General features: G+C 48.3%; 1 protein-coding gene across 4 annotated transcripts in view; it reads left to right on the top strand.

Annotated features, from left to right (window-relative positions):
• ANKRD26 (ankyrin repeat domain containing 26) overlaps positions 1–24,537 on the top strand; it is a 351,340-nt gene that overhangs the window by 56,183 nt on the left and 270,620 nt on the right. For all 4 annotated transcript variants that reach the window (XM_063927217.1, XM_063927219.1, XM_063927218.1 and 1 more), the window contains exon 4: positions 14,419–14,525. In XM_063927217.1, coding sequence (XP_063783287.1) covers positions 14,419–14,525 — 107 coding nt within the window. The remainder of the gene's footprint in view (positions 1–14,418; positions 14,526–24,537) is intronic.

Consider the following 24,537-nt stretch of genomic DNA (forward strand, 5'->3'; position numbering starts at 1 on the left):
TGGGTCTGCAGTATAAATTATAGACTTATGTTAGACAGACCAGATACAGCCTGATTAGTAAGAACGCAATTGTGACCATATTTAAGCCATAAAAACATTATAATTGTATTTAACATAGTATTTATATCTGTATCACCATCCACATACAAGCCATGTGTTATTGATGAAATGACGTGAAATAGACAGTGCTTAAATGCTCCGACATTGCAGTTACAGCGCTGTCACCAATTAGTATGAAAGCCGGATGTTAGAATTAAGCGGGTAATTCAGACTTGATCGTAGATGTGCTAAATTTAGCACATCTACGATCACTTTCACAGACATGTGGGGGGATGCCCAGCACAGGGCTAGTGTGCCCCGCATGTCTGGCTCTACCCCCCCCCTCCCCCCTTTCACACAACGCTGACAGGGAGCTACCCGTCGCTCTCCGGGTCGCCTGCGTTGCCTGGACCATGCCCCCAAAACGGCAGCCCAATGCTGCCGGCCCGCCCTCTCCCGCCCAGCGAATGCCTCTGCCTGATAATCAGGCATTGGCGATCGCTGGGCTGAGATGCCGATCGCATCTCTGGCATGCGTCAGCGCACTGTGGAGCCGGCGCATGCGCAGTTCAGACCTGATCGCCCGCTGTGCGAAAACGCACAGCAGTAATCCGGTCTGAATTAGCCCCTAAAATCCAACTGCATGCTGATTTAGATGTTCAGATATGATTAGTAGTATAGACTTCATAGCCTTTGAAATATTCATCACAATCGGTATATCTTAAGATGCTAATATGCATGTGTAGCAGAGGCAGAACTCTGGGAGGCAACGGAGTCGTCTGCCGCCGGGCTCCTGCTCTGAAGGGGGGCACCTCTCCTCCCATTCTGTGACACCATTGAATTAAGTTAATTGATAGCTGCTGCTGTCTTTTCACACAGAGGATTAGAAACCACTACCTCTTACACTGGAAGCAGACACCTTACTAATGAAGCTGTTTGCTCCTGTATAGGAAATATGAGAATTCTAACTATATGAAGATACTTCTCTGACAATTACACGTAACTTCATATAGTTAGAATTCTCATGCTTCCTATGCAGGAGCAAATAGATCCATCAGTAAAGTGTCTGCTGTTAGTGTAACAGGTCATGGGTTCTAATCCTGGGTATGACTGCTAAGAAATGTGTGATTTACAATAAAAGACAATTAAATGTATAGATACAGTATATAATTTTTTTTCAGAACACCACACACACACACACGCACACGCACACACACACACACACACACACACACACACACACGCACACGCATACACACATCTATTTATCTTAATATAGGAAATAGGGGGGCACCAATATTTATCTTGCCTCCGGGCGACTGTGACGAACTTACGCCACTGATGTGTAGAGCTTAGTTCACCATCTTAAAGCATATAAAGCATTTTGTGTAATCATTCATTCCTTCATTGCCATCAATTTGCTGTTCAGAGAACGGCGACAGCTGTCCGGGGATCTTACCAAAGCACTGGCTTGTGAAGAATTGTGCTGCACTTAAATCTGTCTGTGACAGACTCTGTAAAGATAGATTTTGGAGTGGTTTGTCCCTCCAGATACCGAACACATTTATATGCCTGTTGTGGGTGATTTCATCAGTGGTAGGATCATGTTCACAAATACACATTTATATGTCTAACATTCAGTCAATGAATGTGAAATTAATTTATAATATTTAAATCCATAAACATGCCAATTAGGAAATTCAATACTCTTAATACAAGTTAGCCTTGGCCCATTTAGCAATTAATCCACTGCACTCTTCACTACAATATCTGAGGTGCAAGAGGGATGTTATCACATTATTTAAACCTAAAAAAAATTAAATATGTGCAGAAATTGCTAATGTGACAATTTTCAAACCTAAAGTAGTAGTATAATTATTATTACATTTAATTTATAGGCACCACAAGAGGTTTGCAGCACCATATATACTGTATGGCACACATTAGAACAATACAGGTTACACAGAACTTAATATTACAGTAACTGAAAAACTAAAACAGAGCACAGGGTACAGTTAGCAGCACAATTCTCACTACACAGTACAGCTGAGATGTAAGGAAGCACTGGACAACTAGGGGCGGGCAGTTGTTGGAACAGATGAACGGTTACGAGTGAGAGGAGATGTGGGTATAGACGGTCACTGAGGTTCTATGATAAGTATGCCTTGCACAGTATTACACAAATATATGTCAGCGGTTGTAAACACAACAGCGCTGAGGGCAACTTTGAATTTAAGATGTACTGCATCCGTGTCTTCATAAGGTGTGTGCTTCATTAATTGCACATTACCCAAAGAAATAAACAAAGGAAATAATGTGCACTGTAAATCAGGAATAATGTTATCCAGATAAAGTGCAATTGCATTCTCCCTGTTTATAAAGGTGCAGGACATTCATTAAACTGATGTCCGTCAGTGTAGTCAGGCAGTAACAATGTAGTAACTACAGCATGAATAATCATTGAACAGCAGTCTCTCAGACTATGGGAGAATGCGGTTTTGCTAAGGCTTACACTCTCTACCCTTCAAACAAAACTTTGAACCTTCCATAGATCTCAGATGGTGGTCTTGCCCATATTATGGCCATCTCCCTAAAACTACAAAGGACATTGGTTGCTAAGGTGTACATACATGTTAACATAAGGAAGGCCTGTTCATCACAGGACAAGCAGAAAAGGTAAAACAGAAGGTAAACTGGGACTGTTATTGTGTTTTCCAACAAAATGTGTTCCGTTTTGTGATCGAACATTATAAGTGCTAAGGTAATAGCCCATGATTTGCTGAAATCGGCGCATTTCTTATGAGAGAGCCACTATACCTGGCGGAGGGGCGGGGTCCTGTGTTTGCCCCCCCCCACGCCGACCATGCCCAGAACTTTCCGGCCAGCTGGTACTGTGCAACATCATTATAGCCTGACCATTACAGATAAATAAAAAATTTAAAAAAAATAAATAAATAATAAAACAAACAAAAAAAAAAAAATATATATATATATAATCGCTACACCCTCAGCATGACAGATCCCCAGCTCTCAGCAGCAGGACTCTTTCACCCCCCCCCCCCCCCCACACACACATCACCACCCTCCCTATAATCCATCCCTGGTGTACGTCATTATGACAGGCTTTTAACTAGTTAAGAATACAGTATCATCATTTTATTATTTTTTCTCTATCGTCCTAGTGGATGCTGGGGTTCCTGAAAGGACCATGGGGAATAGCGGCTCCGCAGGAGACAGGGCACAAAAAGTAAAGCTTTAGGATCAGGTGGTGTGCACTGGCTCCTCCCCCTATGACCCTCCTCCAAGCCTCAGTTAGATTTTTGTGCCCGGCCGAGAAGGGTGCAATCTAGGTGGCTCTCCTAAAGAGCTGCTTAGAAAAGTTTAGCTTAGGTTTTTTATTTTACAGTGAGTCCTGCTGGCAACAGGATCACTGCAACGAGGGACTTAGGGGAGAAGAAGTGAACTCACCTGCGTGCAGGATGGATTGGCTTCTTTGGCTACTGGACATTAGCTCCAGAGGGACGATCACAGGTACAGCCTGGATGGTCACCGGAGCCTCGCCGCCGGCCCCCTTGCAGATGCTGAAACGAGAAGAGGTCCAGAATCGGCGGCAGAAGACTCCTCAGTCTTCTTAAGGTAGCGCACAGCACTGCAGCTGTGCGCCATTTCCTCTCAGCACACTTCACACGGCAGTCACTGAGGGTGCAGGGCGCTGGGAGGGGGGCGCCCTGGGAGGCAAATGAAAACCTTTTTTGGCTAAAAATACCTCACATATAGCCTCCGGGGGCTATATGGAGATATTTAACCCCTGCCAGAATCCATTAAAGAGCGGGAGACGAGCCCGCCGAAAAAGGGGCGGGGCCTATCTCCTCAGCACACAGCGCCATTTTCCCTCACAGAAAGGCTGGAGGGAAGGCTCCCAGGCTCTCCCCTGCACTGCACTACAGAAACAGGGTTAAAACAGAGAGGGGGGGCACTAATTTGGCGTTAGAAATATATAAAAGATGCTATAAGGGAAAACACTTATATAAGGTTGTCCCTATATAATTATAGCGTTTTTGGTGTGTGCTGGCAAACTCTCCCTCTGTCTCTCCAAAGGGCTAGTGGGTCCTGTCCTCTATCAGAGCATTCCCTGTGTGTGTGCTGTGTGTCGGTACGTGTGTGTCGACATGTATGAGGACGATGTTGGTGAGGAGGCGGAGCAATTGCCTGTAATGGTGATGTCACTCTCTAGGGAGTCGACACCGGAATGGATGGCTTATTTAGGGAATTACGTGATAATGTCAACACGCTGCAAGGTCGGTTGACGACATGAGACGGCCGACAAACAATTAGTACCGGTCCAGACGTCTCAGAAACACCGTCAGGGGTTTTAAAACGCCCGTTTACTTTAGTCGGTCGACACAGACACAGACACGGACACTGAATCCAGTGTCGACGGTGAATAAACAAACGTTTCTCTATCGTCCTAAGTGGATGCTGGGGTTCCTGAAAGGACCATGGGGAATAGCGGCTCCGCAGGAGACAGGGCACAAAAGTAAAGCTTTTACAGGTCAGGTGGTGTGTACTGGCTCCTCCCCCCATGACCCTCCTCCAGACTCCAGTTAGATTTTTGTGCCCGGCCGAGAAGGGTGCAATTCTAGGTGGCTCTCATAAAGAGCTGCTTAGAGAGTTTAGCTTAGGTTTTTTATTTTACAGTGATTCCTGCTGGCAACAGGATCACTGCAACGAGGGACAGAGGGGAGAAGAAGTGAACTCACCTGCGTGCAGGATGGATTGGCTTCTTGGCTACTGGACATGAAGCTCCAGAGGGACGATCACAGGTACAGCCTGGATGGTCACCGGAGCCACGCCGCCGGCCCCCTCACAGATGCTGAAGCAAGAAGAGGTCCAGAATCGGCGGCTGAAGACTCCTGCAGTCTTCTTAAGGTAGCGCACAGCACTGCAGCTGTGCGCCATTTTCCTCTCAGCACACTTCACACGGCAGTCACTGAGGGTGCAGGGCGCTGGGGGGGGGGCGCCCTGGGAGGCAAATGAAAACCTTTAAAAAGGCTAAAAATACCTCACATATAGCCCCAGAGGCTATATGGAGATATTTACCCCTGCCTAAATGTACTAAATAGCGGGAGACGAGCCCGCCGGAAAAGGGGCGGGGCCTATCTCCTCAGCACACGGCGCCATTTTCTGTCACAGCTCCGCTGGTCAGGAAGGCTCCCAGGTCTCTCCCCTGCACTGCACTACAGAAACAGGGTATAACAGAGAGGGGGGGCAAAATAAATGGCAATATATTAATATAAAAGCAGCTATAAGGGAGCACTTAATCATAAGGCTATCCCTGTCATATATAGCGCTTTTTGGTGTGTGCTGGCAGACTCTCCCTCTGTCTCCCCAAAGGGCTAGTGGGTCCTGTCTTCGTATAGAGCATTCCCTGTGTGTCTGCTGTGTGTCGGTACGTGTGTGTCGACATGTATGAGGACGTTATTGGTGTGGAGGCGGAGCAATTGCCAAATATGAGGATGTCACCTCCTAGGGGGTCGACACCAGAATGGATGCCTTTATTTGTGGAATTACGGGATAGCGTCAACTCGCTTAAGCAGTCGTTTGCCGACATGAGGCGGCCGGACACTCAATTAGTGCCTGTCCAGGCGCCTCAAACACCGTCAGGGGCTGTAAAACGCCCCTTGCCTCAGTCGGTCGACACAGACCCAGACACAGGCACTGATTCCGGTGGTGAAGGTGACGAATCAACCGTATTTTCCAGTAGGGCCACACGTTATATGATTTTGGCAATAAAGGAGATGTTACATTTAGCTGATACTACAGGTACCACTAAACAGGGTATTATGTGGGGTGTGAAAAAACTACCAGTAGTTTTTACCGAATCAGAAGAATTAAATGACGTGTGTGATGAAGCGTGGGGTGCCCCGATAAAAAACTGCTAATTTCAAAGAAGTTATTGGCTTTATACCCTTTCCCGCCAGAGGTTAGGGAGCGCTGGGAAACACCTCCTAGGGTGGACAAAGCGCTAACACGCTTATCAAAACAAGTGGCGTTACCCTCTCCTGAGACGGCCGCACTTAAAGATCCATCAGATAGGAGGATGGAAAATATCCAAAAAGGTATATACACACATGCAGGTGTTATACTACGACCAGCTATTGCGACTGCCTGGATGTGCAGTGCTGGGGTAGTTTGGTCAGAGTCCCTGATCGAAAATATTGATACCCTGGACAGGGACAATATTTTACTGTCGTTAGAACAAATAAAGGATGCATTTCTTTATATGCGTGATGCACAGAGAGATATCTGCACACTGGCATCACGGGTAAGTGCTATGTCCATTTCGGCCAGAAGAGCTTTATGGACACGACAGTGGACAGGCGATGCGTAGAGGAGTTATTTGGGGTCGGTCTATCGGATTTGGTGGCCACGGCTACGGCCGGGAAATCCACCTTTCTACCTCAAGTCACTCCCCAACAGAAAAAGGCACCGACCTTTCAACCGCAGCCCTTTCGTTCCTTTAAAAATAAGAGAGCAAAGGGCTATTCATATCTGCCACGAGGCAGAGGACGAGGGAAGAGACAGCAACAGGCAGCTCCTTCCCAGGAACAGAAGCCCTCCCCGGCTTCTACAAAAGCCTCAGCATGACGCTGGGGCTTCGCAAGCGGACTCGGGGGCGGTAGGCGGTCGTCTCAAGAATTACAGCGCGCAGTGGGCTCACTCGCAGGTAAATCCCTGGATCCTGCAGATAATATCTCAGGGGTACAGGTTGAAATTAGAGACAGAGCCACCTCGCCGTTTCCTGAAGTCTGCTTTACCAACGTCCCCCTCAGAAAGGGAGACGGTTTTGGAAGCCATTCACAAGCTGTATTCTCAGCAGGTGATAGTCAAGGTACCTCTTCTACAACAAGGGAAGGGGTATTATTCCACTCTTTTTGTGGTACCGAAGCCGGATGGCTCGGTAAGGCCTATTCTAAATCTGAAGTCCTTGAACCTGTACATAAAGAAGTTCAAGTTCAAGATGGAGTCACTCAGAGCAGTGATAGCGAACCTGGAAGAAGGGGACTTTATGGTATCCTTGGACATCAAGGATGCGTATCTCCACGTTCCAATTACCCCTCACACCAGGGGTACCTCAGGTTCGTTGTACAAAACTGTCACTATCAGTTTCAGACGCTGCCGTTTGGTTTGTCCACGGCACCTCGGGTCTTTACAAAGGTAATGGCCGAGATAATATTTCTTCTTCGAAGAAAAGGCGTATTAATTATCCCATACTTGGACGATCTCCTAATAAGGGCAAGGTCCAGAGAACAGCTAGAGATGGGTTTAGCACTATCTCAAGAGGTGCTAAAGCAGCACGGATGGATTCTGAATATTCCAAAATCCCAATTAATGCCGACAACTCGTCTGCTGTTCCTGGGGATGATTCTGGACACAGTTCAGAAAAAGGTTTTTCTTCCCGAAGAAAAAGCCAAGGAGTTATCTGACCTGGTCAGGAACCTCCTAAAACCAGGAAAGGTGTCTGTACATCAATGCACAAGAGTCCTGGGAAAAAATGGTAGCTTCTTACGAAGCAATCCCTTTCGGCAGATTCCATGCAAAGGGATCTGTTGGACAAATGGTCAGGGTCGCATCTTCAGATGCACCTGCGGATAACCCTGTCGCCGAGGACAAGGGTATCCCTTCTGTGGTGGTTGCAGGAGGCTCATCTATTGGAGGGCCGCAGATTCGGCATGCAGGATTGGATCCTGGTGACCACGGATGCCAGCCTGAGAGGCTGGGGAGCAGTCACACAGGGAAGAAATTTCCAGGGAGTGTGGTCGAGCCTGAAAAAGTCTCTTCACATAAGCATTCTGGAACTAAGAGCAATCTACAATGCTCTAAGCCAGGCGGAACCTCTGCTTCAAGGAAGACCGGTGTTGATCCAGTCGGACAACATCACGGCAGTCGCCCATGTAAACAGACAGGGCGGCACAAGAAGCAGGAGGGCAATGGCAGAAGCTGCCAGGATCCTTCGCTGGGCGGAGAATCACGTGATAGCACTGTCAGCAGTATTCATCCCGGGCGTGGACAACTGGGAAGCAGACTTCCTCAGCAGACACGACCTTCACCCGGGAGAGTGGGGACTTCATCCAGAAGTTTTCCACATGCTATTAAACCGTTGGGTAAAACCAATGGTGGACATGATGGCGTCTCGCCTCAACAAAACACTGGACAGGTATTGCGCCAGGTCAAGAGATCCGCAGGCAATAGCTGTGGACGCGCTGGTAACACCTTGGGTGTACCAGTCGGTATATGTGTTTCCTCCTCTGCCTCTCATACCAAAGGTATTGAGGATTATACGGCAAAGAGGAGTAAGACTAGTGGCTCCGGATTGGCCAAGAAGGACTTGGTACCCGGAACTTCAAGAGATGGTCACGGACGATCCGTGGCCTCTACTTCTGAGAAGGGACCTGCTTCAGCAGGGTCCTTGTCTTTTTCAAGACTTACCGCGGCTGCGTTTGACGGCATGGCGTTTGAATGCCAGATCCTAAAAGGAAAAGGCATTCCAGAAGAAGTCATTCCTACCTTGATAAAGGCAAGGAAGGAAGTCACCGCGAAGCATTATCGCCGTATTTGGCGAAAATATGTTGCGTGGTGCGAGCAACGGAGTGCTCCGAGGGAGGAATTTCAACTGGGTCGTTTTCCTACATTTCCTGCAATCAGGATTGTCTATGGGTCTCAAATTGGGATCTATTAAGGTTCAAATTTCGGCCCTATCAATATTCTTCCAAAAAGAATTGGCCTCAGTCCCTGAGGTCCAGATTTTTATCAAAGGAGTACTGCATATACAGCCTCCTGTGGTGCCTAAGGTGGCACCGTGGGATCTAAATGTAGTTTTAGATTTCCTCAAATCCTATTGGTTTGAACCACTAAAGAATGTGGATTTGAAATATCTCACATGGAAAGTGACTATGTTACTGGCCCTGGCTTCGGCCGGGAGAGTATCTGAACTGGCGGCTTTGTTTTATAAAAGCCCTTATTTAATTTTCCATTCGACATAGGGCAGAGCTGCGGACGCGTCCGCATTTTCTCCCTAAGGTGGTATCAGCGTTTCACCTGAACCAGCCTATTGTAGTGCCTGCGGCTACTGACGACTTGAAGGACTCCAAGTTGTTGGACGTTGTCAGAGCCTTAAAAATATACATTTAAAGGACGGCTGGAGTCAGAAAATCTGACTCGCTGTTTATCTGTATGCACCCAACAAGTTGGGTGCACCTGCTTCTAAGCAGTCGATTGCTCGTTGGATTTGTAACAAAATTCAACTTGTACATTCTGTGGCAGGCCTGCCACAGCCTAAATCTGTTAAGGCCCATTCCGCAAGGAAGGTGGGCTCATCTTGGGCGGCTGCCCGAGGGGTCTCGGCATTACAACTCTGCCGAGCAGCTACGTGGTCAGGGGAGAACACGTTTGTAAATTTTTACAAATTTGATACCCTGGCAAAGGAGGACCTGGAGTTCTCTCATTCGGTGCTGCAGAGTCATCCGCACTCTCCCGCCCGTTTGGGAGCTTTGGTATAATCCCCATGGTCCTTTCAGGAACCCCAGCATCCACTTAGGACGATAGAGAAAATAAGAATTTACTTACCGATAATTCTATTTCTCGGAGTCCGTAGTGGATGCTGGGCGCCCATCCCAAGTGCGGATTATCTGCAATACTTGTACATAGTTATTGTTAACTAATTCGGGTTATTGTTTAGGAAGCCATCTTTCAGAGGCTCCTCTGTTATCATACTGTTAACTGGGTTTAGATCACAAGTTGTACGGTGTGATTGGTGTGGCTGGTATGAGTCTTACCCGGGATTCAAAATCCTCCCTTATTGTGTACGCTCGTCCGGGCACAGTACCTAACTGGAGTCTGGAGGAGGGTCATGGGGGGAGGAGCCAGTACACACCACCTGACCTGTAAAAGCTTTACTTTTGTGCCCTGTCTCCTGCGGAGCCGCTATTCCCCATGGTCCTTTCAGGAACCCCAGCATCCACTACGGACTCCGAGAAATAGAATTATCGGTAAGTAAATTCTTATTATTCCTTATTAGGGCCACACGTTAAGGGCAATGAAGGAGGTGTTACATATTTCTGATACTACAAGTACCACAAAAGAGGGTATTATGTGGGATGTGAAAAAACTACCGTAGTTTTTCCTGAATCAGATAAATTAAATGAAGTGTGTGATGATGCGTGGGTTCCCCCCGATAGAAAATTATGGGCGGTATACCCTTTCCCGCCAGAAGTTAGGGCGCGTTGGGAAACACCCCTTAGGGTGGATAAGGCGCTCACACGCTTATCAAAACAAGTGGCGGTACCGTCTATAGATAGGGCCGTCCTCAAGGAGCCAGCTGACAGGAGGCTGGAAAATATCATAAAAAGTATATACACACATACTGGTGTTATACTGCGACCAGCGATCGCCTCAGCCTGGATGTGCAGAGCTGGGGTGGCTTGGTCGGATTCCCTGACTAAAAATATTGATACCCTTGACAGGGACAGTATTTTATTGACTATAGAGCATTTAAAGGATGCATTTTCTATATATGCGAGATGCACAGAGGGATATTTGCACTCTGGCATCAAGAGTAAGTGCGATGTCCATATCTGCCAGAAGATGTTTATGGACACGACAGTGGTCAGGTGATGCAGATTCCAAACTGCACAAAGGTGTATTGCCGTATAAAGGAAGAGGAGTTATTTGGGGTCGGTCCATCGGACCTGGTGGCCACGGCAACTGCTGGAAAATCCACCGTTTTTACCCTAAGTCACATCTCTGCAGAAAAAGACACCGTCTTTTCAGCCTCAGTCCTTTCGTCCCTATAAGAGTCATATCTGCCCAGGGATAGAGGAAAGGGAAGAAGACTGCAGCAGGCAGCCCATTCCCAGGAACAGAAGCGTTCCACCGCTTCTGCCAAGCTCTCAGCATGACGCTGGGACCGTACAGGACCCCTGGATCCTACATGTAGTATCCCAGGGGTACAGATTGGAATGTCGAGACGTTTCCCCTTCGCAGGCTCCTGAAGTCTGGTTTACCAAGGTCTCCCTCCGACAAGGAGGCAGTATGGGAAACAATTCACAAGCTGTATTCCCAGCAGGTGATAATCAAATTACCCCTCCTACAACAAGAAAAGGGGTATTATTCCACATTATATTGTGGTACTGAAGCCAGAAGGCTAGGTGAGACCTATTCTAAATCTAAAAAAATTTGAACACTTACAAAGGTTCAAATCAAGATGGAGTCACTCAGAGCAGTGATAACGAACCAGGAAGAAGGGGACTATATAGTGTCCCGAGACATCAGGGATGCTTACCTCCATGTCCAAAATTTGCCCTTCTCACTAAGGGTACCTCAGGTTCGTGGTACAGAACTGTCACTATCAGTTTCAGACGCTGCCGTTTGGATTGTCCACGGCACCCCGGGTCTTTACCAAGGTAATGGCCGAAATGATGATTCTTCTTCGAAGAAAAGGCGTCTTAATTATCCCTTACTTGGACGATCTCCTGATCAGGGCAAAGTCCAGGGAACAGTTGGAGGTCGGAGTAGCACTATCTCGGATACTGCTACAACAGCACGGGTGGATTCTAAATATTCCAAAATCGCAGCTGATCCCGACGACAAGTCTGCTGTGCCTAGGGATGATTCTGGACACAGTCCAGAAAAAGGTGTTTCTCCCGGAAGAGAAAGCCAGGGAGTTATCCGAGCTAGTCAGGAACCTCCTAAAATCAGTGCATCATTGCACAAGGGTCCTGGTAAAGATGGTGACTTCCTACGAAGCAATTCCATTCGGCAGATTTCACGCAAGAATTTTTCAGTGGGATCTGCTGGACAAATGGTCCGGATCGCATCTTCAGATGCATCAGCGGATAACCCTATATCCAAGGACAAGGGTGTCTCTCCTGTGGTGGTTACAGAGTGCTCATCTTCTAGAGGGCCGCAGATTCGGCATTCAGGATTGGATGCTGGTGACCACGGAGGCCAGCCCGAGAGGCTGGGGAGCAGTCACACAAGGAAAAAATTTCCAGGGAGTGTGATCAAGTCTGGAGACTTTTCTCCACATAAATATACTGGAGCTAAGGGTAAATTTATAATACTGTAAGCTTAGCAAGACCTCTGCTTCAAGGTCAGCCGGTATTGATCCAGTGGGAAAAACATCACGGCAGTCGCCCACGTAAATAGACAGGGCGGCACAAGAAGCAGGAGGGCAATGGCAAAAACTGCAAGGACTTTTCGCTGGGCGGAAAATCATGTGATAGCACTGTCAGCAGTGTTTCATTCCGGGAATGGAAACTGGGAAGCAGACTTCCTCAGCAGGCACGACCTCCACCCGGCAGAGTGGAAACTTCATCGGGAAGTTTTCCACATGATTGTAAACCGTTGGGAAATACCAAAGGTGGACATGATGGCGTCCCGTCTGAACAAAAAACGGGACAGGTATTGCGCCAGGTTAAGAGACCCTCAGGCAATAGCTGTGGACGTTCTGGTAACACCATGGATGTACCAGTCGGTGTATGTGTTCCATCCTCTGCTTCTCATACCTAAGGTACTGAGACTTATAAGACGTAGAGGAGTAAGAACTATACTCATGGCTCCGGATTGGCCAAGAAGGACTTGGTACCCGGAACTTCAAGAGATGCTCACAGAGGACTTATGGCCTCTGCCGCTAAGAAGGGACTTGTTTCAGCAAGTACCATGTCTGTTCCAAGACTTACCGCAGCTGCGTTTGACGGCATGGCGGTGGAACGCCGGATCCTAAGGGAAAAAGGCATTCCGGAAGAGGTCATTCCTACCCTGGTCAAAGCCAGAAAGGAGGTGACCGCACAACATTATCACCACATGTGGCAAAAATATGTTGCGTGGTGTGAGGCCAGAAAGGCCCCACGAAGAAATTTCAACTCGGTCGATTCCTGCATTTCCTGCAAACAGGAGTGTCTATGGGCCTCAAATTGGGGTCCATTAAGGTTCAAATTTCGGCCCTGTCGATTTTCTTCCAGAAAGAAGTGGCTTCAGTTCCTGAAGTCCAGAAGTTTGTCAAGGGAGTATTGCATATACAACCCCCTTTTGTGCCTCCAGTGGCACTGTGGGATCTCAACGTAGTTCTGGGATTCCTCAAATCACATTGGTTTAAAACCAGTCAAATCTGTGGATTTGAAGCATCTCACATGAAAAGTGACCATGCTCTTGGCCCTGGCCTGGACCAGGCGAGTGTCAAATTGGTGGTTTTTTTCTCAAAAAAGCCCATATCTGGTTGTCCATTGGACAGGGCAGAGCTGCGGACTCGTCCCCAGTTCTCTCCCTAAGGTGGTGTCAGTGTTTCACCTGAACCAGCTTATTTTGGTGCCTTGCGCCTACTAGGGACTTGGAGGACTCCAGGTTGCTAGATGTTGTCAGGGCCCTGTAAATATAGGTTCCAGGACGGCTGGAGTCAGGAAAACTGACTTGCTGTTATCCTGTATGCACCCAACAAACTGGGTGCTCTTGCTTCTAAGCAGACTATTGCTAGTTGGATGTGTAATACAATTCAGCTTGCACATTCTGTGGCAGGCCTGCCACAGCCAAAATATGTAAATGCCCATTCCACAAGGAAGGTGGGCTTATCTTGGGCGGCTGCCCGAGGGGTCTCGGCTTTACAACTTTGCCGAGCGGCTATTTAGTCAGGGGCAAACACGTTGGTAAAATCCTACAAATTTGATACCCTGGCTAAGGAGGACCTGGAGTTCTCTCATTCGGTGCTGCAGAGTCATCCGCACTCTCCCGCCCGTTTGGGAGCTTTGGTATTATCCCCATGGTCCTTTCAGGAACCCCAGCTTCCACTAGGACGATAGAGAAAATAAGAATTTACTTACCGATAATTCTATTTCTCGGAGTCCGTAGTGGATGCTGGGCGCCCATCCCAAGTGCGGATTATCTGCAATACTTGTACATAGTTACAAAAATCGGGTTATTATTGTTGTGAGCCATCTTTTCAGAGGCTCCGCTGTTATCATACTGTTAACTGGGTTCAGATCACAGGTTGTACAGTGTGATTGGTGTGGCTGGTATGAGTCTTACCCGGGATTCAAAATCCTTCCTTATTGTGTACGCTCGTCCGGGCACAGTATCCTAACTGATGCTTGGAGGAGGGTCATAGGGGGAGGAGCCAGTGCACACCACCTGATCCTAAAGCTTTACTTTTTGTGCCCTGTCTCCTGCGGAGCCGCTATTCCCCATGGTCCTTTCAGGAACCCCAGCATCCACTACGGACTCCGAGAAATAGAATTATCGGTAAGTAAATTCTTATTTTTTCTGTATTCTTCCTTTGGACAGTACAAATTGCTGTTACGATATTAACGCAGATAAATTTATTTTTTAGGAGGGCTGTAATCCACTTATTCTTGCGGTTATTGAAAATCATCAAACAATGGTTGAGTTTTTAATTAAAGAAGGAGCCAATGTAAATTCACAGGACAAGCAAAAAAGGTAAAACAGAAGGGAAACTGGGACTGTCATTGTATTATCTAACAAAATGTGTTCCGTTTTGTGATTGAACATTGTAAGTGCTAAAGTAATAGCCTATGATTTGCTGAAATTGGCGCAGTTCTGATAAGATAGCTGCTAGGTTTTGCCTGTAAACTAACAGCTGCTTTAAATCTCTTTGGAATCGCGCTGGCTTCTGCAAATCAATGGCTAATACAGTACATTTGGCCAAAAACATTTGAGTACAGGAATCTATGAAGAAAGCGTTTTGGAGGTGTCCAGATGTAGCCTTGGTAGGCCAATGTATAATTTTCAAAGATGAATTAAGAATGATGTGCTATAATCAATTTTCTGCTGCGGGGTACGCTGGGCTCCACAAGGATAGACATTGGGGTGTAGAGTAGGATCTTGATCCGAGGCACCAACAGGCTCAAAAGCTTTGACTGTTCCCAGAATGCACAGCGCCGCCTCCTCTATAACCCCGCCTCCCTGCACAAGAGCTCAGTTTTGTAGTTGGTGCTGCACATAACAGAGGGGCTGCTCCAGGCAGCCCTAAGAAGAGCTTTTTTTTAAGAAAAAGTGAAGACTACAAGGGCAGCAGCAGTGTGTAAATGTCAGAAGACATTCACTGCTGCAGCTCCAGCTCTCCCCAGCGGCGCTGTACACTCCCGAAGCCCTTGTTGCCGGGTAACTACAGCAGGAGGCTCCGGTTTTCTTCACGGTTAGGCACACACGACGGGGGCTCTCCGGGATCGCGTGGCCGCGCTTCGGGAGGTGGTGAGTGGGTCCCGCTTGCGGGACCCGGTCTTTATCGCGATCCGGCGTGGTCAGTGGGAGGCGGGCCGCGCGCGCTGGCGGTGGACACTGTGGCAGTACTGGTGATCCCACTAGATCACCAGGGCATGGGCGCAGGTCAGGTTTTCTCTCTAAACCATTTTCAGTATCCCACAGTACCCGGTGGTATTGCCAGCAGGGGGATAAGGCTTAGACCTGAAGCCCCTCCCCCAGCGCGCCATTTCCCGCAAATGTTCCCGCCCTGGAGCTGCATATCTGTCTCTCCCTCACTCCCTGTCAGTGTCTGGGCGCCATTTCTCTCCGCTTCACTGTTCCTGGGACTGCTTGGGCAAATCCTCCTGGGTAAAGCCGCCTGGTTGTCAGTGCTGTGACTCTACATGACACTTAAGTATTCTACCTACCTTTTTAGACAGTGTTAGTTAAGAGAGAGTGCATTTAGTCAGGGTTTTCTAGTACAATTACCCTGTGATATACATCCAGTTCTTACTGTGCAGTGTTATATCTATTGACTACATAGCTATATATATAAGCTAGTCCAGTGCAGTATTATTCTTAGTAATAACGTCTGCATTGTACAAACTGTGACTATCTGTGTGTGCATTAGCTCGCTGAGTGGTGTCCATTTCGTGTCTTTCACTTAACTTGCTATCCCTATATTCTATAACCTGAGGGGACTTTGTGCGTCAGGTTTTATATTGATATAGGATTTTCACAAAGATATACTTTAATACGTATTTTTCTCTGTGATTTTAGTCACCATATCTCTCCTTTATCTCTGCTAGTGCTGACTACACTGCGCAGGGGTTTGGGTAAGAGGTATTGTGCTGCTGCCAATTGTACTGTTACCTGATTCTGCAAGTTATATCATTTCTGCTTATGAGTGTAAAGGTTCTGGGGCTGAACACACTGCTGGTGTTGCTGAGGCCACAGATTCCTATGAAGAGAATATAGCAGCTGTGGGCTCTGGTTCTGGGGGCTCCTTTCCCCCCAGTGGGACTGTGGCAACGGAGGTACATAATGATCCACCGTGGGCCGCTTTTTCCACGCTTCTACATACGCTAGTTAATAAACTAACACCCCCTATGGGACTCCCTATGCAGGTACAACCGTATGTGGTCCCTGCAGCTAACCCGCCGTGGGCGGACGATTTATCTGCTCAATTGAAGAAGTTGAACCAGTCCCTGACTACCAAAAAGTCTGACCACCGCTCGCCTAAGCCCAAGGGGTCCTCTAAGCGAGCTCTTGTCTCCTCACAATCCAATGCTGTCACTGACGCCTCGTCTGATGAAGACGGCACTTACACCGACCCCACAGGTTCTGACTCAGATACGGCTGATGGGGAGGGTAGTTCACATGTGGATCTTCCTGATCTTTTGGAGGCTATTAAGTTAATTTTACAGATTACGGATGATCCCGAGCCATCCGTCCCTCCTAAGAAACCAGATAGGTTCAAGCGTCAGAAGGTGGTTAAGTAAGTTTTACCTCACTCTGACCACCTAGTGGATATATACGTCAGGAACCCTGGGAAAACCCGGGTACGAAGTTTGTGCCTCAAAAGAAGATGCTGGCTCGCTATCCCCTCGCACCAGAGCTGTCTAAGAATTGGGAAACGCCTCCTCCAGTAGACTCACATTTGGCTAGGATGGTGGTTTCCTCAGCTCTACCTGTCACTACCGTCGCGTCTCTAAAAGAGTCTACGGATAAACGTGTGGAGGGTTGTCTGAAAGCGATTTACACCCTCACGGGTGCTGCACAAAGGCCCACTATTGCAGCAACATGGGCTGCAGAGGCTCTTGAAGCATGGGCCTTGGAGTTAGAAGCTGAAATCCCTTCTGACAATGCTAGACAATGCTTGTCATATATTGTCACAGCTTCTCGATATATTAAAGAGGCGGCTTCTGATGCCGGTATTCTAGCAGCCTAGGCCTCTACTATGTCAGTCCTGGCTCGTCGGATATTGTGGCTGAGATCCTGGTATTCCTATAGCAGCGTCACATCAGCAATACCTGAGGTTTGCGATTGGCAACCTCCATTACCAGTTTCTCTATCGTCCTAGTGGATGCTGGGGTTCCTGAAAGGACCATGGGGAATAGCGGCTCCGCAGGAGACAGGGCACAAAAGTAAAGCTTTCCGATCAGGTGGTGTGCACTGGCTCCTCCCCCTATGACCCTCCTCCAGACTCCAGTTAGATTTTTGTGCCCGGCCGAGAAGGGTGCAATTCTAGGTGGCTCTCCTAAAGAGCTGCTTAGAGAAAGTTTAGCTTAGGTTTGTTATTTTACAGTGAGTCCTGCTGGCAACAGGATCACTGCAACGAGGGACAGAGGGGAGAAGAAGTGAACTCACCTGCGTGCAGGATGGATTGGCTTCTTGGCTACTGGACATCAGCTCCAGAGGGACGATCACAGGTACAGCCTGGATGGTCACCGGAGCCGCGCCGCCGGCCCCCTTGCAGATGCTGAAGTAAGAAGAGGTCCAGAATCGGCGGCTGAAGACCCTTGCAGTCTTCTAAAGGTAGCGCACAGCACTGCAGCTGTGCGCCATTTTCCTCTCAGCACACTTCACACGCAGTCACTGAGGGTGCAGGGCGCTGGGGGGGGGGCGCCCTGGGAGGCAAATGAAAACCTATATACTGGCTAAAAATACCTCACATATAGCCCCCAGAGGCTATATGGAGATATTTAACCCCTGCCAAACTTCACTAAAGAGCGGGAGACGAGCCCGCCGGAAAAGGGGCGGGGCCTATCTCCTCAGCACACAGCGCCATTTTCTCTCACAGAAAGGCTGGAGAGAAGGCTCCCAGGCTCTCCCCTGCACTGCACTACAGAAACAGGGTTTAAACAGAGAGGGGGGGCACTAATTGGCGATATAAATATATATATAAAGATGCTATTAGGGAGAAACACTTATATAAGGTTGTCCCTATGTAATTATAGCGTTTTTTTGGTGTGTGCTGGCAAACTCTCCCTCTGTCTCTCCAAAGGGCTAGTGGGGTCCTGTCCTCTGTCAGAGCATTCCAGGTGTGTGTGCTGTGTGTCGGTACGTGTGTGTCGACATGTATGAGGACGATGTTGGAGGAGGCGGAGAAATTGCCTGTAAGGGTGATGTCACTCTCTAGGGAGTCGACACCGGAATGGATGGCTTATTTAGGGAATTACGTGAGAATGTCAACACGCTGCAAGGTCGGTTGACGACATGAGACGGCCGACAAACAATTAGTACCGGTCCAGGCGTCTCAGAAACACCGTAGGGGTTTTTTAAAAAAAACGCCTATTTACCTCAGTCGGTCGACACAGACACAGACACTGAATCCAGTGTCGACGGTGAATAAACAAACGTATTCCTCATTAGGGCCACACGTTAAGGGCAATGAAGGAGGTGTTACATATTTCTGATACTACAAGTACCACAAAAAAGGGTATTATGTGGGAGTGAAAAAACTACCTGTAGTTTTTCCTGAATCAGATAAAATAAAATGAAGTGTGTGATGATGCGTGGGTTTACCCCGATAGCAAATATTGGCGTTATACCCTTTCCCGCCAGAAGTTAGGGCGCGTTGGGAAACACCCCTTAGGGTGGAAAAGGCGCTCACACGCTTATCAAGTGGCGTTACCGTCTCCAGATACGGCCGCCCTCAAGGAGCCAGCTGATAGGCAGCTGGAAAAATATCCTAAAAAGTATATACACACATACGGTGGTTATACTGCGACCAGCGATCGCCATCAGCCTGGAGATGCAGTGCTGGGTTGGCTTGGTCGAATTCCCTGACTAAAAATATTTTATTGATATAGAGCATTTAATAGGATACATTCTATATATATGTATGCGAGATGCACAGAGGGATATTTGCACTCTGGCATCAAGATAAGTGCGTTGTCCATATCTCCCAGAAGATGTCATGGACACGACAGTGGTCAGGTGATACAGATCCCATACGGCACGTGGAAGTATTGCCGTATAAAGGGAAGGAGTTATTTGGGGTCGGTCCATCGGACCTGGGGGCCACGGCTACAGCTGGGAAATCCAACCTTTTTACCCCAAGTTACATCTCAGCAGAAAAAGACACTGTCTTTTCAGCCTCAATCCTTCCGTTCCCATGTGGGCAAGCGGGCAAAAGGCCAGTCATATCTGCCCAGACATAGAGGAAAGGGAAGTAGACTGCAGCAGGCAGCCCCTTCCCAGGAAAAGAAGCCCTCCAGCAGTGGGGGGGTAGTCTCAAGAGTCTCAGCGCGCAGTGGGATCACTCGCAAGTTGACCCCTAGATCGTACAAGTATTATCCCAGGGGTACAGATTGGAGAGTCGAGACATTTTTTCCTCGCAGGTTCCTGAAGCCTGCTTTACCAACGGCTCCCTCCGACAGGGAGGCAGTATTGAAAAAAATTCACAAGCTGTATTTCCAGCAGGTGATAATCAAAGTACCCCTCCTACAACAAGGAAAAGGGTATTAGTCTTCCACACTATATTGTGGTACTGAAGCCAGACGGCTTGGTGAGACATAGTCTAAATCTGAAATCTTTGAACACTTACATAAAAAGGTTCAAATCAAGATGGAGTCACTCAAAGCAGTGATAGAGAACCGGAAAAAAGGGGACTATATGGTGTCCCTGGACATCAAGGATTACCTCCATGTCCAAATTTGCCCTTCTCAACAAGGGTACCTCTGGTTCGTGATATAGAACTGTCAATATCAGTTTCAGACACTGCCGTTGAATTATCCACGGCACCCCGGGCCTTTACCAAGGTAATGGCCGAAAAGATGATTCTTAAAAGAAGAAAGGCATCTTAATTATCCCTTACTTGGACGATATCCTGAAAGGGGCAAGTTTCCAGAGAACAGTTGGAGGTCGGAAAAGAACTATCTAAAGTAGTTCTACGACAGCACGAGTGGATTCTAAATATTCCAAAAATCGCAGCTGTTTTCCGATGATACGTCTGCTGTTCCTAGGAATGATTCTGGGCATAGTCCAGAAAGAGGTATTTCTCCTGGAGGGGAAAGCCAGGGAGTTATCCGACCTAGTCAGAAACCTCCTAAAACCAGGCCAAGTATCAGTGCATCAATGCACAGGAGTCCTGGGAAAAATGGTGGCTTCTTACGAAGCGATTCCATTCGGCAGATCTCACGCAAAAACTTTTCAGGGGGATTTGCTGGACGAATGGTCCGGATCGCATCTTCAGATGCATCAGCGGATAACCCTGTCTCCAAGGACAAGGGTGTCTCTTCTGTGGGGGCTGCAGAGTGCTCATCTTCTAGAGGGCAGCACATTCGGCATTCAGGACTGTGTTCTGGTGACCACGGATGCCAGCCTGAGAGGCTGGGGAACAGTCACACAGGGAAGAAATTTCCAAGGAAGTGTGGTCAAGTCTGGAGATTTCTCTCCACATGAATATACTGGAGCTAAGGGCAATTTACGATGCTCTGAGCCTAGGAAGAACTCTGCTTCAAAGTCAACCGGTGCTGATCCAGTAGGACATCATCATGGCAGTCGCCCACGTAAACAGACGGGGCGGCACAAGAAGCAGGAGGGCAATGACAGCAAGGATTCTTCGCTGGGCGAAAGATCATGTGATAACACTGTCAGCAGTGTTCATTCCGGGAGTGGACAACTAGGAAGATTTCCTCAGCATGAATGAATTCCACCCGGAAAAGTGGGAACTTCATCTGGAAGTTTCCACATGTTTGTAAACCGTTGGGAAAGACCAAAGGTGGTTATGATGGAGTCTCACATGAAGCGCCAGGTCTAGAGACCCTCAGGCAATAGCTGGGACGCTCTGGTAACACCGTGGGTGTACCAGTCGGTGTATGTGTTCCCTCCTCTGCCTTTCATACCCAGTGTATGGAGAATGATAGGAAGGAGAGGAGTAAGAACTATACTCGTGGCTCCGGTTTGGCCAAGAAGAACTTGGTACCCGGAACTTCAAGAGATACTAGAAAGGATCTTGATTCAGCAAGAATCATGTCTGTTCCATGACTTACCGCAGCTGCGTTGACGCCAGGGCGGGTGAACGCCGGATCCTAAGGGAAAAAGGCATTCCGGAAGAGGTCATCCCTACCCTGGTCAGAGCCAGGAAGGAGGTGACCGCACAACATTATCACCGCTTAGGTGAAAATATGTTCCATGGTGTGAGGCCAGGAAGGCTCCACGGAAGAATTTCAACTAGGTTAATTCCTACATTTCCTGCAAACAGGAGTGTATATGGGTCTCAAATTGGGGTCCATTAAGGTTCAAATTTCGACCGGTCGATTTTCTTCCAGAAAGAAATTGGCTTCAGTTCCTGAAGTCCAGAAGTTGTTAAGGGAGTACTGCATATACAACCCCCTTTTGATGTCTCCAGTGGCACTGGGCGATCTCAACGTAGTTTGGGATTCCTAAAATCACATTGGTTTAAACAACTCAAATCTGTGGATTTGATATATCTCACATGGAAAGTGACCATGCTGTTGGTCCTGGCCTCGGCCAGGCGAGTGTCAGAATTGGCGGCTTTATCTCATAAAGCCATATCTGATTGTCCATTCGGACAGAGCAAAGCTGTGGACTCGTCCCCAGTTTCTCCCTAAGGTGGTGTCAGCGTTTCACCTGAACCAGCTTATTGTGGTACCTGCGGCTACTAGGGACTTGGAGGACTCCAAGTTGCTGGATGTTGTCAGGGCCCTGAAAATATAGTTTCCAGGTCGGCTGGAGTCAGGAAATCTGACTTGCTGTTTATCCTGTGTGCACCCAACAAGCTGGGTGCTCCTGCTTCTAAGCAGACTATTGCTCGTTGGATTTGTAGTACAATTCAGCTTGCACATTCTGTGGCAGGCTTGCCACAGCAAAAAATATGTAAATGCCCATTCCACAAGGAAGGTGGGCTCATCTTGGGCGGCTGCCCGAGGGGTCTCGGCATTACAACTCTGCCGAGCAGCTACGTGGTCAGGGGAGAACACGTTTGTAAAATTCTACAAATTTGATACCCTGGCAAAAGAGGACCTGGAGTTCTCTCATTCGGTGCTGCAGAGTCATCCGCACTCTCCCGCCCGTTTGGGAGCTTTGGTATAATCCCCATGGTCCTTTCAGGAACCCCAGCATCCACTAGGACGATAGAGAAAATAAGAATTTACTTACCGATAATTCTATTTCTCGGAGTCCGTAGTGGATGCTGGGCGCCCATCCCAAGTGCGGATTATCTGCAATACTTGTACATAGTTATTGCTAACTAAATCGGGTTAGTGTTATTGTGAGCCATCTTTTCAGAGGCTCCCCTGTTATCATACTGTTAACTGGGTTCAGATCACAGGTTGTACAGTGTGATTGGTGTGGCTGGTATGAGTCTTACCCGGGATTCAAAATTCCTCCCTTATTGTGTACGCTCGTCCGGGCACAGTATCTAACTGGAGTCTGGAGGAGGGTCATAGGGGGAGGAGCCAGTGCACACCACCTGATCGGAAAGCTTTACTTTTGTGCCCTGTCTCCTGCGGAGCCGCTATTCCCCATGGTCCTTTCAGGAACCCCAGCATCCACTACGGACTCCGAGAAATAGAATTATCGGTAAGTAAATTCTTATTTTCGGGCGTTACCTTTTGGTTTAACTATGGCTCCGCGAGTCTTCACCAAGGTCATGGCGGTGATGATGGTGGTAGTCCGCCGTCAAGGGGTCACGATACTGCCGTATTTGGACAACTTGTTAATCCTGGCAAATTCCCCAGAACTTCTCCTATGTCATCTGGATATGACGGTCCGGTTTCTAAAAGCCCACGGGTGGCTCATCAACTGGAAGAAATCCTCCCTGGTCCCTGCTCAGAGCATGGTGCACCTGGGAGCGCTATTGGACACTCACAACCAGAGGTTGTTCTTGTCTCAGGAGAAAGTCCTGAAGCTTCAGGACAGGATTCGTTGCTTCCTTTCTCGTCCGCAAGTGTCGATACATTCGGCGATGCAGGTGCTGGGCCTCATGGTGTCAGCATTCGACATGGTGGAGTATGCTCAATTCCATTCTCGCCCCCTCCAGAAGCTGATTCTAGCCAAGTGGGACGAGCCACCTCACTGGATCATGTCTCGCATTATCTCATTGACTCCGGAGGTCCGTCTGTCGCTGTTCTGGTGGCTCCAGGACCAACAATTGTGCAGGGGCCGTCCCTTCTGGATATCCAACTGGGTCCTGTTGATGACAGATGCCAGTCTAAGAGGTTGGGGCGCGGTGCTGGACAACACTCCCTTCAGGGTCGGTGGACCAAGGAGGAGTCCCTCCTCTCAATCAACATTCTGGAATTGCGGGCGGTCTTCAATGCATTGAACCTAGCCCAGCATTTAATTCAGAACCGTCCTGTTCAACTGCAGTCGGACAACGCCACCACAGTGGCTTACATAAATCATCAAAGCGGCACTCGGAGCCGTCTGGCAATGAAGGAAGCCTCACGGATTCTACATTGGGTGGAACGCCATCTACCGGCTATATCGGCAATCTTCATTCCGGGAGTCCTGAATTGGGAAGCGGACTTTCTCAGTCGTCAGGACGTACATGCCGGCAAGTGGGGCCTCCACCCAGAAGTGTTTCAACTCCTAGTGGAAAAGTGGGGCCTTCCAGACGTAGATCTGATGGCATCTCGACACAATCACAAGGTTCTGGTCTTCGGAGCAAGGACAAGGGATCCTCAAGCAGCATTCGGAGGTTTCGGCTGCCGTACGTGTTCCCTCCGGTGTCACTCCTGCCCAGGGTAATTTGGAAGTTCAAGCAAGAAAAAGGAATTCTGCTTCTCATAGCTCCAGCGTGGCCCAGACGGGACTGGTTCTCAGACCTGCAAGGCCTATCGTCAGAGCGTCCAATTCTACTTCCACAACGCCCAGACCTCCTTGTTTCAGGGCCCCTGTGTCTACCAGGACCTAGCCCGGCTGTCTTTGACGGCGTGGCTCTTGAAGCTTCCGTCTTGAGGGCTAAAGGGTTTTCTGAGGCGGTCATTCAAACTATGTTGTGGGACCGGAAACCGGCTTCTGCTCGGATTTACTATAGCGTCTGGCATTCTTACTTTGTTTGGTGCGCATCTAACAAATATGACGCTTCCAAGTTTAGTACGGCCAAGTTGTTGGCCTTTCTTCAGCAGGGCCTGGACTTAGGCCTGCGTCTGCCTCCCTCAAGGTTCAAATATCTGCCTTGTTGGTGTGGTTTCAGAGAAAAATTGCGACCTTACCTGATGTGCATACCTTTACTCGGGGTGTGTTGCGTATCCAACCTCCCTATGTCCCGCCT

Source organism: Pseudophryne corroboree, chromosome 6 (genome assembly GCF_028390025.1).
Source record: "Pseudophryne corroboree isolate aPseCor3 chromosome 6, aPseCor3.hap2, whole genome shotgun sequence".
Taxonomy (NCBI): Eukaryota; Metazoa; Chordata; class Amphibia; order Anura; family Myobatrachidae; genus Pseudophryne; species Pseudophryne corroboree.